Raw genomic sequence first — 13232 nt, 5'->3', positions numbered from 1 at the left:
AATGAGAAGCTTTGCAAGACATCAATATTTAAAAGCAGAGAAATAAATAAAATTACAGACAATTGGGTTGATAGAGGGGACAAGAGAGGTCATTTGTCTGACAGAACAAGCATATCTCTCCAGCAAGGCTTTCCGTTCTTTAGCCAAAAGCTGTTGTCTTTTTGTTAGGTTGGTCTGGAAGAGTGCAAACAACTCCTTGTTTTTCTTAAAATCACTATTTTTTGAGGTATATTTTGCAGGTTAGAAGTACAAAATGGGCATAGCTCTTCATCACCTTCGAGCAGGTGATATTTCCCTTTAAGCAGATTCACTGTTGTGTTGTACACACAGGTGAAGCCGCACAGTGAATGGCCAAATTATCCATAATCCAAACACACGCTAATTGCTGCAAAAGGTCAAGAGTAAGTGACCAGCCTGAGCTGATTTAGTGACCTGGTTTCCAAAGAGCCATGGCTGGAAGACAGTGGGTTGATGAGATGAACCTGAACATGTTTCCTCTGATGCTTCCTGTGGTTCAGAGCCTGTCTCCTCTATTTTTTTTGCAGAAACATCCTTCACTGTTCAAATAAAGTAAAGGCCACCCAGGGCACTGGCATGCATGTCAGCATGCACTGGCTTGAGAAGCAGTTTTTAATGCATGTTTACTGTTGCTTCAAGCCAAAATATTTTACCTGTATTCTGCTATCTCTTGAAATCCCCAGCTCCTACTGCAAACTGACTTTTTCTATATATGTTTCCTTGAAGTTCCCAACTGTTATTTATAAAAAACAACCAACCTTGATGTTGGTACACAGTTGGGAGAGCAGCAGGCTTTTTGTTTCTCTGTGCAACATTATCTGTTATGCAGCAATTTGGGAAGCGCAGCTCAGCTGAAGTAGAAGAAACGGGAACACGCAGGCAGGACCCATCCTGCGCCCTTTCCTGGTAGGAGGCACCGGTTGGGTGTCTTCACTGATCAGTTTTGTTCCTCCACAGTTTTGAAAGAACTTCAGGAATAAAAACATCAGGAGGCAAATGCCTTCTGTTTAAAAGTGGAGACAACCAGACAGGCTGAGCCACCCTGCTGATTGCCCAAAGAGTAATTCGGGGTCCTTGGCTTTTATATGCCTCCCTGTGCTCTATTTTACCTTCACACATCCTAATCTCTTTGACTGCTTTTGCCATTACTCACCATTTCCCCAAACAACATTCCTGTCTTCTTCCAGGCATGGAAAAAGCATCTGCTTCTCTTTCTGCTAGCCTGACAACTCTTGAAATACCATTCCCCAGCTCCCCAGTGGTGTTGGTTAGGGATGTATTTTTGCTCATCGGCCCTGTACCGTGGCGATACCCTGTGTTCCTCTCCTCTCTTCACCCTGAAGCAGATACTCAAGAGTGTCTGTTGAATGGCAGCCACAAGATGCAACCAAATCCCAACACAGGGCACCCTACTCCTGCTCATGCGATTGTCCCACTGATCAGACCTTGGCTGTCATGCTCTCTCTGCAGGTACACGTGTTCGGTGTAGCAACGTCCAGTGTGATTTAACATCTTTCCTCCGGATCAGTCCAATTTCATGTCACATGCTTAGCTGCATCTGTCATTTTACCTTTTCAAGTGTACTACTGCCTTGGCTGTTAGACATTCCGCTTCTCCGAGGAGGATGGAGGTTTGTAGTTCTTCGTCTCCGAGACAGTTCCTGTCTGACACGAACTCACACATGAACTGTTACGGCACTGCGGGTCAGAGTTTGGCCCCTGTGTTTATTCCTGTGGGGAAGCCTCTGTCTAGTGATGTAGATCCTTCTTAAAGCCGAGTATTGATCATTTCAGCAGACGAGACAAAGTGGTTAGATAAAAGCAATTCAAAAATAGTCTGTGCAAATGTTTCTGTGACCCCATAACCCTGTATCATAATTAAAGCAGATCAAATTACCTCGGTATCAGAGGTACAGTTGTGGGCCCAGCCTTTCTTTTCTGTCTTTCCTGTTTTCCCAGATATGCCCATACAGAGTTAACTGAGTCTATTTCTACAATAAATAGTCCCACAACAAGGCCAAAATATGGTTTTCATCAATCATTTTATAGCTGCTTCAAACCTGTCACACCAGTGTATGTGCTTACAGCAGCTTGGGGAAAGAAAATGTAGACAAATCACAAATAAAATCAAGAATTTGAATAGAAAACTCGAATTTTCTATCACCAGGAATGGTCAGATGATCTTTCTTTGTGCCTTGTACATTGGCAAGTACACAGTCTCCAATGAATAAATAATTGCAGATCCAGGACATGAGATTATTACTCCTATGAAGCTATTGAAAAGGAGAGCACACCAAGCCCTTCAAACCTGTTTCCTGATGCACAGACCGCATTTGCCTGTGGAGCACAGTGAACTTGAAGGACGGGTCTCGTGAAGAAGAACCTTATAAATGCAATAGAAGCCCAGAAACAGAAACGCTTTGATTGCAGGAACATGTCTGGGCTGAACCTTGTCATTTCACAGGCCAGACGCATTGGAGAGAACTCCACTGGGTAATCACAGAAGTGAGGATGGCCGCCTGCGTCCTGCCTTCCAGCCGTAACCGTGCTGTAATATAGTTGCTTTTGCAGTGTAATTGCTTTCTCTGCAGGGCTTCTTCCTATTGATTCTGCTTGTGTGGATTTAAATTGTTTGCAGGTTGGAACCAGGCTCAAGTTGGTCTGCGTCTCCACTTTTCTGTGCTAGGCAGCTCACGTGACAGTTCTATCTAAGAGACTTTAATGATGTCTAGATAGCATCACTCTCTGGCCTGCGCGTATGTATTTGATTTGAGGAGAGAGGCTGGATCAGATAAGTTCAGAACATCAATAACTACGTGTATTTTGTTTGGTGACACTTGTTCAATTTGAATCTTTTTCCCAGGAAGCAGCTTGTGTTGTGTCATTTTTTCAGCATGCTGTGTAAATGCTCTGCATCTGCAACTGTCAAGGATGGTGCCATCCCATAGCAATGCCATCTGCTCGTTCACAAAGCGGGTTTTGCGTAGATAAAAAATGTGAGGTGTTACTCATAATTAGGCAAATCACATGCTGTGATCTGTGATTGATTTGATTTCTGTTGCTGGCTACCTCGCATATGTCTATGTGTCCATAAGTATTGTCTACATATCAGCATATGGATGCAGATGAATCAGAGACTCATGAATTCTTTTTCCCAACCCAGACAGATGGAAATGTTTTCCCTTCTTCTTATTAGCAGCAGCTGAATTTCAGTAACACCAGGGGCCTCTGCTAGGATCTTGCCTGTGTTTCGTGCTGTACATGCATATGTAAGTTGGCATGGCCATTTATAATCTAATACAAGAAGTAAGCGATCCATGACATGCAGCAAAGGAAAGTTGTAATTTCAAAGCAATGTTCAGAGATTGTCACGTTATTAGCTTTCTTGGAGAAAAATATCTGGATATATAACTCGGCGTTATGCAGTGCAGTAGCAGAATGCCTAAAAGGTGCTGTGAGCATTGCAGAACCCGTGTCTCTGCTGAATCAGACTTTTGGAAAATATTACTGTGCCTTTCTTAATATTAATCATATGTACTTTTAAATGTGTATTCGCCTCACTAACTGACCGAGATCCTAATTGTTTCTGATTGTACTGTGGTCCAAGTAACGCTGATAGTAAGAGAAAGTAACTCAGAAATTACTAGTTCTGTATAATTGTAATGTTGTCTTCAAATGCCCTTTATAGATAGTTGTCCCAGTTTCAGCTGGGACAGAGTCAAAGTAGAAGGGGATAAAGTCCCAGTGGTGCTTAGTTGCCGGCTGGGGTTAAGCCACAACAATTGTGAGGTATGCTTTGCCAGCAGCGTTAAAAGATGTTTAAGGCAGGCAGTAGGCATACCAGAAAGGCCATAAAAATGAAAACGCATGAACAGAGGTCTGCACACTTGTCTGGGGTAAAAGTTCCGAGCAGTGGAGTAGCTATATAGTTGGATATATAGCTCTCTCTCCTATGGCCCTGTGCCTATCTACAGTGTGTTCACTTCAGCAGGAGATCTGCCACCACTGGAGTATGGCCATAACTAGAACAGCCCAAGGCAGAAAATAGGCTATAACTTAGCACAGATCCATAGTCCTGCTGCTACAGCATCTCCTGCAGACAAGGATCAGATCGGTGCGAGCTGCCACTGAGCAGCAACTGCGGTTTGGTATTTCTGCAGAAGAATTGCAGTAAATTGAAATGGTTAGTGAATACTTGGTTGGTTTTTACTGGAAGTGGTGATCAGTGTGCTGAGAACCTAGGACCGCTGTTCTCCGGTTTAAGACCATTACAGTTTCTCGAGTCCTGCTGAGTTTGTGTGAGGGCGAGCCATTCCCCAGCGATGCAAAGTTAATCATCAGCCACATTTGATTGTCTCTGGTATAACACTTTTGGGTAAACTCTGAGTGCAGTGAAGTGCTTGAAGAATTTTCAGAATTATTTGGTCATTTTACAAGTTTTGCTGTTCTCTTCGTTTCAGCTGTTGTCTGAGGGTGTCTTGCCAGAGGACTCCTGGTGCTGGGCATGCTTAATGCATCGGATTTTTTCCAAAGCCAGTAATGCTCAGTTCAGTCCTACCAATACAGAAAGTTCTGTGGATGTGCAGCAGCCTTCAGACGTTACAAATACAGATTTCCCACCCCCATGGATACTCAATAGAACTCCAACATGCACAGTTGCATTTTATTTGTATGTGTATGTCTATCAGTTTCATCATGTCACTTGTGGTTTTCATCGTATTATAAGTCAACGATTTTAAAAAAGGAAAAAGAATAGCAAAGAAGTTGAGGCAGATGTAATACCTTGGAGATTTTTTCAGTGTTGGTTTTAATGTCAGCAGACATGGTGTAATTTAATTTTCAGAAGAATCTCAGCTGCAAAGCAGCTGATTAGGCATCTTGAAGAAGCAACCACTCTCTCGAAGCACTGTGTTCATGAGATTATTACAGGTATTATTCTAAAGAGAGAAACCCCTAGATTGCCAGAAATAAATCACTTTGAAGGATACAAGCCTCTTTGGGTAGCCATCCAAAGGCAGAGCCCAGTCATTTAGATTGCACATCACAGACCTGCCTTCTTGCACTTTAAAAAGAAGAGTGAGAGATGTAATTGCTTTAATGCAGCAGTGGGAAAATTATCTTTTGTTTCTATTGTTATTAAAATGAACTTCGAGAAATGCCATAAAAGAGAGGGGTTTGTGGTATTGGATATAAAACTTCAACATACGCACTACCTATGCTGTTAAAATATGTCATGTTGGGTGGGACCCCAGTATTTTCTGAGCCTCATGGTACTGTAAAACATATCTTTCTGCAAAGGTGACCGTACCTTGTTTGCATAAAAGAACGAGCTTTATTTTTTTGTTTTAAGCATTTGAATACTTAATAAAATGTCGGAAGTTGGAACACAGCACGGTTAAGTCAGCTCACGATACCACACATGTCTTTGAGTGCCAGTTGCAGGTCAGGGCTGTATCAGCTCCGTTACTGATCCAGGTTACATGACCTGGGTGCATTACACTTGTGAAAAGAGTTTGTTTCCTGGAAGAAGAGGATGCAGACTACATTTTGTTATCTCTGCACTGGACTTATTGCCTCCTTCTAAAGCGATCATCTTTAGACACAAATATAGCACATCCTGGGGCATTTTTTATCATTTTGTTTTATCATCATGTTTTAATTTGTTTGTTACCAATTCCATTCACAGTTTGCTTTCATTCTGCTATGAAAAGCTTACACTGTCAAATCAGAGGTTTTGCTAAAAAAGGGATTTAGTTACATTCTGTTCAACTGTTTGAAGGACGAAATCAAGAACAAAAGAGACTCGGTGATTAAACAACAAAAAATATGTTCAAATCATATTAAGGGATGTTTTCAATCTAGCACCTAGGGATTTAGCTACATAACTTAAATTTTTGTGCCAGAAGGCTTCTGGGCAAAATCTGGTTCTTGCTATGAGGAGCTAGATCAGAAACAGGAGGAAGAGCTATTTGGTTTACTTTTGAAATAGAAACATTAATGGTTGGCTTGTAAGTTTGGCCTGAAGTCTAGTTGTTCTGTTGACATAGATGAAGGCCTGGCCATTCTTCCAAGTGGGATCTTAGGAATGGGGTTCACTAGATACTCCCAAGTTTGTCTTCTTCACAGCCAAAGATAGATGCTCTCCAGTGTTTCATCTGTTTGCTTTTCAGGAGGTGCACGATGTCTGTACAATGTTCTGGTGAGGTTTGCTGTGATTCACAGCAGTCCTGGTTACTTGATCTCTGTAGCATCTGTTACCAATTCTGAGGTTTTTTTACTCAATTGTTTCCTCCCAACTCTCAGTTTTGTGGGGGCAGCTATGAGCTTTTCCAGTATCAGATGTTCCCCAAAGGAGTTCCTGTTCTCAAGGCAGGAGTAGGGGAAAAAAAATGCTCATTTGGGGTCAGGTCTGGTTTTTTTGGACTGTGTGCTCACAGCATGTTCTGGAGATCTTTGTGGTTAGGAAACTCTGCGTTTAGGATCATGCAGAGAGGGTATTACTGGTGCTTCCCTTTGAAGGATGAGCAAGTCTTATGGGAACATGCAAAACAAGGTCAGGGATACCAATTTAAGCACATCTGTGTCAAGCGACCAAAAATGACAGAGTTAGAGTGAAAAAGTCAGCTTTTAGGCTCGGGACATGCCTGACAACTGCAAAAATGAGCTCGCATGCAGTGCTGTGTCCCAGGCGGTGTGAGCTGCTGGGTCCGGTTACGTGAGTAGCTGCAGTTACTCAGTACCCCAGAGGTGACGTTTCTGTGGGTTTTCATCAGCAGTTTACCGTTCCTGGTGAAGGACATTTCACGTGCTCTAAAATTATTTCTTTGTGTCTCAGTTAACGGGCAATGAACACTCGCCACTCCAACACAGAAAAAACTGTGAAAGGTTACCTCGTGCATCTATGAGTTGTACCTAGCAATGGAGCATGCGATGCGGGAGATGAAGTATCATTGCTGTTATTGCTGTTATCACATTTAGCAGCTAGTATAGCAGGACTGATTGGACTTCATGAAAGGAATATACTTGTTATAACGCACATGAATACTTCCCCTCTGTCAGCAGCTCCTTAAAACAGCACTCAAGGGTGCCGGCAAGTGGATGTGCTGTTTGCGGCTGCAGGACAGGTGAAGGAGAGCTTTTGCTCTCGTAGTGGGCTGGCTGCTTGCTCTACAGAAAACAAGCTTTTGCCCTCTGACAGTCCAGCTCTGTACAGAGCAGTATTTGCCTTCTGTAATGTCAGTGAGAAGTACAGTTGAGCAGGACAATGCTGTTCCGAGTGTCTTCTCCATAGATTGCTCCTTGCCAACCTGGATTATGCTTTAATATTATAATTTTCCCCATTACTTTGTCAAGCCTGCAGGAAATTCACCATTTCTATTATTTTCACAAGCGTCACTTGCACTTACTGTCTGAAGTCTGTCCTGGTTTCAGCCAGGATAGAGCTGGTTTTCCTCACAGAAGCTAGTGTGAGACTGTGTTTTGGATTTGGGATGAGGAACTGTTGATAATGTGCTGATGTTTTGGGTTGTTGCTGAGCCGTCAAGGACAGTCCAGCTTCTTGTGCTGGCCTGCCAGCGAGCAGGCTGGGGGTGCACGGGGAGCTGGGAGGGGACACAGCCGGGACAGCTGACCCAGACTGGCCAAAGAGATATTCCCTACCATACGACGTCATGCCCAGTACATAAACTGGAGTTGGCCGGGGGGGCGGGAATCGCTGCTCAGGGACGGGCTGTCGATCGCCGGGTGGTGAGCAATTGCTGTATTGGGCATCACTTGTTCTTATACATTCCTTTGTTGGTATTATCATTATTGTTGCCTTCTTTCTTTCTGTCCTATTAAACCGTGTTTATCTCAACCCACGAGGTTTTTCCTAATTCTCTCCCCCGTCCCGCTGTGGGAGGGAGAGTGAGCGAGCGGCTGCGTGGTGCTTAGTTGCCGGCTGGGGCTAAACCACGACAAGTCTTTGAATCCACGGGATCAAATCAAAGCTACTCCTTTTGACCATCCAAATTACAAACACACTGACTGTGATGCATTATTTTAAAATGGCCTGTTAAAATTTAAAAGTTAATTTCCAAATATTTTTAATTCTTCCCTAAAACAGCCTAAGGATATCTGTTAAAGTATTGAATTTCCTTAAAGACAGCATTGGTTGGGATCGCTTCAGCTGCAAATGAAGGTTGTCGGTCAAAGTGCTTTTTCTGGTTTAGTCTCTGGCCTAGGAGTTTTTAGCATCTCTTTCAAAGTGAGCCAAAGAAGAGAGCTAGTGAGCTGTTAGGACTTGTTTTGCCCTGTGTTTAACCTAGCAAACAGTCAGTCAGTACTTTTGGCGAAATCTTCTATGTTTTCCTGGACACCTCACTGCTTAGTAAGGAAACAAGCTGCACTGTTTTGACATGTTTTTGCACTTTTTACATTCTTTTTTCTGCAGCATGTGTCCAACATTTTAGTATATTGAGTACAAACATTTGCATTATTATTAAGCCATTGGGTCTGCTAATGAGAGGCTGGAGTAGGAGGCAGAATGATGTATTTACTTGTAGGATTTCCTGCAGAGATGAGTAATAGATTCGTGGTGAGATGGAAGTAGATAACTAGCCCAAAGAGTCCTTAAAAGATTCCGGCCTCACCTGCCCCTGAAATGGAGCTGCAGCCCAGAGCAGGGTGGGATCCTGCATTGGTGTCCTGCAAAGAAAATGCTAGAAATAGATCAGAAGCAAACAGGAAAACATGCAGAAGAGGAGAAAATGCATCCTACTCCCATCAGTGTCTCTTACCTCAGTTTCTTCAGCCAAATGATCAAAGGAACCACTGGAAAGAAACAGTAAGTTGTGTCGGAAAGGAGGTGACCACTGGTTTAATTTGTAAAGTTGCATAGGAGGTTGGATCAAAGGCTGTAGTTCAGTGCAGTGCAATGGGATGGCCAAGAGGGACGTGAACTCGGACGCAGCTGCTAACACAACACAGTTAGTAGAGTGTTGTTGTAAAGAGGTTAAGGTTGAAGAGCTGAGTCTGGGCAGAAAGAGCAAGTCAGTGGCACCACATGGGCTGGGAGCAGCTTCTGCTCCCGCGAAAGAGGTATGGGGAAACCTTGCTGTTGTGTTTGTGATGAGAAGAAGAAGAACAAATGACAAAGAGATTTTTCAGTACATCAGGTAGCATGCAGGCAGTGAAATATGTTGGGTTATCGTGTGATCAGCGATATCAGATGTGTTTTATCTCAAATGTACTTTTCTGAAGCATTGCGTCAGGCCTTTTGGAGAGAAACAGGTAGACAAAGAGAAAAAGATTATTTTCCCTACTTTTCTGAACCCAGAAGAATACTTAATCCAGTTTTCCATTCAATTCCCTTCTCTTCGCATCAATCCCTAGAGTAAAATATATTTATTTCTTCAATATTATTTATCTGGAAGGATTCGGAACTGGATTGTTTCATATTATACTTCAGATATGTGGTGTGTCTCATACTTACAGCATTATAACTCCAGTCAAACATGCTTATTTATTGCATGCTGATATTCTAACACTAAGTCTATCAAGTGTTATGACAGTTTACGAGAATATTACTTCACTACATAATTATTTTTATTGTGGTGATGATGCTGTATTATTCTAGATTTCCACTTGCTCATGTGCATCACAATGCTTAATTTTGTGTCATGATAACATGAAAGTGTAAGAGAAGTGAAAGGTTTTGTCTCTTCAGTTATTTCTGTTTTAAGAATTTTTTAATGCTTTAATTATTTTTTTCTATGTGATTGAAGGAAGCTGGTGCCATCACCAAGCTCGCCACAGAAGAAACATTTTTTAAATGTTCAGTGTGTAAAAGTTGTCAATGTTGTTACCTTTGTAAACAGAGATGATGGACAGAAAATCTGCAGGATTTTCAGCAAAAGGGAGTAATTTTTTCATCTCTTTTTCATTTCTTAATGGAAGAAGAATTATGGGAATGAGAGTGGGCATTGCATTAAGTGCTTGAAATGTTCCTTCCCTGCAGACCAATAAAAACATAACTCTTCCATTAGGGAAATTTAGTTTCTTAAAGGCTGCATGAATCTGAGCTCTGAATCAGTGAATGAGATGACTAAGCTGGAGTAAGCGTTTCAAGGTCTGATTATGTATTTTAAGTCTTTTGTAGGTGGATACTAGCTCTTAGCTTGTCTTGTAAGGCTTCTTCAGAGCAACATTTTCTGTGACTCTCATTAACCTCTTGGTTTATCTTGTAGTACCTCTGTAGTGCCATCTCCTGTTATGCAGGTTATACAGAGTTTCAAAGCCACGGGGACTGAATGATTTTTCCTACCTGAATTTGGACTAGAAGGTTTCCTGGCCTTCTCAAAACACTCTAGCTACTTGCCTAACTCCATGAACAGAAGTCAAATAGTGCAAGTCAAAAATGTGACCTTTCTATGCTTCATGTGGCGTGTTTATAGCGGTTATAGCCTCACTTGTGACTATAGATCATGCAGATTATGACTCTCTGCCTTTAGAAGTATCCCTCATCTTTAAGTGTGAGGTGAAAATGTATCAGTAAACTGCTGTTGCTGGGGATGTTCAAATTAGGTCCCTGATCAGGGCTGTGAAGAATTAATACCAGAGCAAGCGAATATTCAAGTGAAGCCATCTTTTTTTTCTGTGCTGTTAACCATAAAATAGTAATCAACATTAATTTCTAGATTCTGGAAGATCACAAACAAAAATTAATAAAAAAGTGCAAAATCATTAGCAGTCATCACCACTGCTCCTTACTTCTAACTTATTAATCGTATTTTGGTTTCATATACTATATTACTTAAGCTGTCAAACACATCACAGAGATATATAAGGATGACTTGTCCTCAGTTAGTGTATGAGGAGACAGAGACACCAAGAGCTTCTGACACTTGTCCAAGGTCTGGAAATGATTAAGTGGAATTCTTTCTTTTTATTATTTTTATTTAGTTGTAAATAGTCTGAATGTATCCATAATGGTCTGGTTATAATTGATCAAATAAATCCCATTTCTCCTTATTTTGCTGAAGGGCTGGCCCCATGGGTGCATGCAGCACAAATAGTTAAGGCAACAAGTGTAATTATTGTGAAGATTTGGTCACGTGCGGGGCTGGTTTTGGTTTAGTTTTTGAGGTTTGTTGTCTGCAAACACTGCTGAGGATCATTTACCCATCACTAGAAGTGTTCCTTGAAGGTCCGGTCCATCACAGGACTCCCACAAGTGCATTCCTGTGCTCCTGTTATGTTTTATATGCGGACAACCTAGTCCTTCTGGCTTGATCCAGGAAAATGGCATCTATGAAGATATTAGTTATGCTCCTTATAAATTCAGGAAGCAAGGACAACATACCTGACCTACACAATCCTCTATCCCCATCCTGATTATTCATTCCTAATGGAAAGATTTTGAAACACTGGGAAAACACTTTGGTGGGGGAAGCACATGGGAATAAAATTTTCAATTCCTTGCTGATTTTCTTTCTGGTTTCTTCTTATTTTATCCCCTCTACTGGTCCTATGGCTTAGTCTGTTGATGAATTTAATTGGCTGCCTGCTTTAGACATTATGAAAGGATACTGGCAGTGAATTTCCACCTCGCACATTAGATTTTTGGCTGATTTAAGCTGGGGTCACCCTGTGCTAGTGCCATAGGTGGCTAATAGCCCCTGGGAAACCAGCTGTGTGGACTGGGGCTGCCTGTAGAAAACACGAGTTCCCAGGTGTCTTGGATGCATTTGCACACAGAAGGAGCCAGATGGTTTTCTCTGTGGGTTTTCTTTGGCTTTGCTCAGCGGGAGAAATACCTGAGATGGATGCTGCCAGGTAGCTCCTGTCTGTTTAACAGCTGCTCTAGCTCTTCTCTCAGACGTGTATTTAAAGCATAAAAATGAAAGATGGGTAGAAATCTGTGTGGCCAAGTGGGGAGTGGGGAAGACTTCATGTCTTGTGTATCTCCAGACTCAATGGGGTGGGTCTGGCCCCAAGCTGGCATCGCAGTTTGGAATGTGATGGTGGTATGTGCTGGATGGTTCATAAGTGCTCTGAGATCAAAGGCACTTTCTACCTGTTAATTAGGTTTTCTCGTTTCACAGCCCTTGGGCATGGCTCACTCATGTGGCTGCGTGGTCGGCAGGCACAGTCACCCACTGGAGCCATCTGAAGCTGTGTGTAATACACACTGCTGCAGTCAGCCACCCTCCCCAAACACCACGACCTTCAGGAAGCTTAGGTCAGGTCCCACATCACCTGCATTTTAAAGTAATGTGTTGGTTGGCTTATACTGGCAATAAAGGAACCATCCCTCTAAAAGAAGGCTAGTCTCCGGGACATTATCTAGGCCAAACAGAGGTGTGGACTCTGGTTTTATCCTGGACAACAAAAATTAATGCAGGGTAGGCCGCACCTCAGCCACACACCCGACCTCGGGGCCTTTAGCAGCAGCCCAGCAGCATTAGGCAAAGCTCCAGGTGTCTCAAGCAGGCTGGTCTCAGGCAGCCATCCCCATCTCACGTGCTTGCTCTTGTGGTCTCATTCCAGGGCAACCCCCTGTACTTCCAGTCTGCCAGAAATGTGACAGTGAACATCCTCAATGAGAAGACTAAAGTCCTTACTCGCCTTGTAACAGGTAAGGAGGGGGAAAGGCTGCGTGGAAGAATTAAAAGGAGGGATAAAGGCGGGTGTGTTGTGGGATGCTGTGCTGGCTTGAGACAGCACACAGGAGGAGAGCCCAGGTGTCTTGTGAAGTATAAATGAAAACTTCGCTCCACTTTGTAGAAACAAAGCTAGAGACATGAAAGCCGTGCTGGAGAGGCAGCTGGCTGGTGCTTTCTGATAACGAAGCAGACCATCATTTTCATTTGAAAGCCAATCCAGAGACAGAAAGGTTAGTTGTATGACTTCAGGGTCAAGAAGAACATATGCAGGCTGACATTTCTGTTGTAACAGGCACGGGCTTTTCCTGAGACACTTTTAACTTGCCTGAGATCTTGGGAACTCTGCAGGTTAACTGTGGCTGGGTTGGGACACTTTGCATTTTAGAGCTCTCTGTGCCCTTCTGCTGTTGAAGAACACTGTCGTGCTCCCAAGCACGAGTGTGTTTGATGGGGAAATGGGTGTTTAATAAGTCCCCAGTGCACAGCAGCCTTTGAATGAATGCGTGTGTAATTTGGGTTGAAAGAGCCTAATGCATTGTATATGGTAATATATATATGACATAGGATAGAT

The 13232-nt window shown here is 42.7% G+C and overlaps 1 protein-coding gene across 1 annotated transcript in view; it reads left to right on the top strand.

Annotated features, from left to right (window-relative positions):
* The window catches only part of SGCD (sarcoglycan delta), a gene marked incomplete at its 3' end in the record, with an annotated part of 128548 nt that overhangs the window by 66731 nt on the left and 48585 nt on the right, over nt 1–13232 (top strand). Inside the window, exon 3 of the mRNA XM_082006230.1 lies at nt 12546–12633. Coding sequence (XP_081862356.1) covers nt 12546–12633 — 88 coding nt within the window. The remainder of the gene's footprint in view (nt 1–12545; nt 12634–13232) is intronic.

The sequence above is a fragment of the Phaethon aethereus genome (genome assembly GCF_964289735.1).
Source record: "Phaethon aethereus genome assembly, chromosome: 14".
Taxonomy (NCBI): domain Eukaryota; kingdom Metazoa; phylum Chordata; class Aves; order Phaethontiformes; family Phaethontidae; genus Phaethon; species Phaethon aethereus.
The sequence above is the reverse complement of the archived record's forward strand: the minus strand, read 5'-3'. Positions and strand labels throughout refer to the sequence as shown.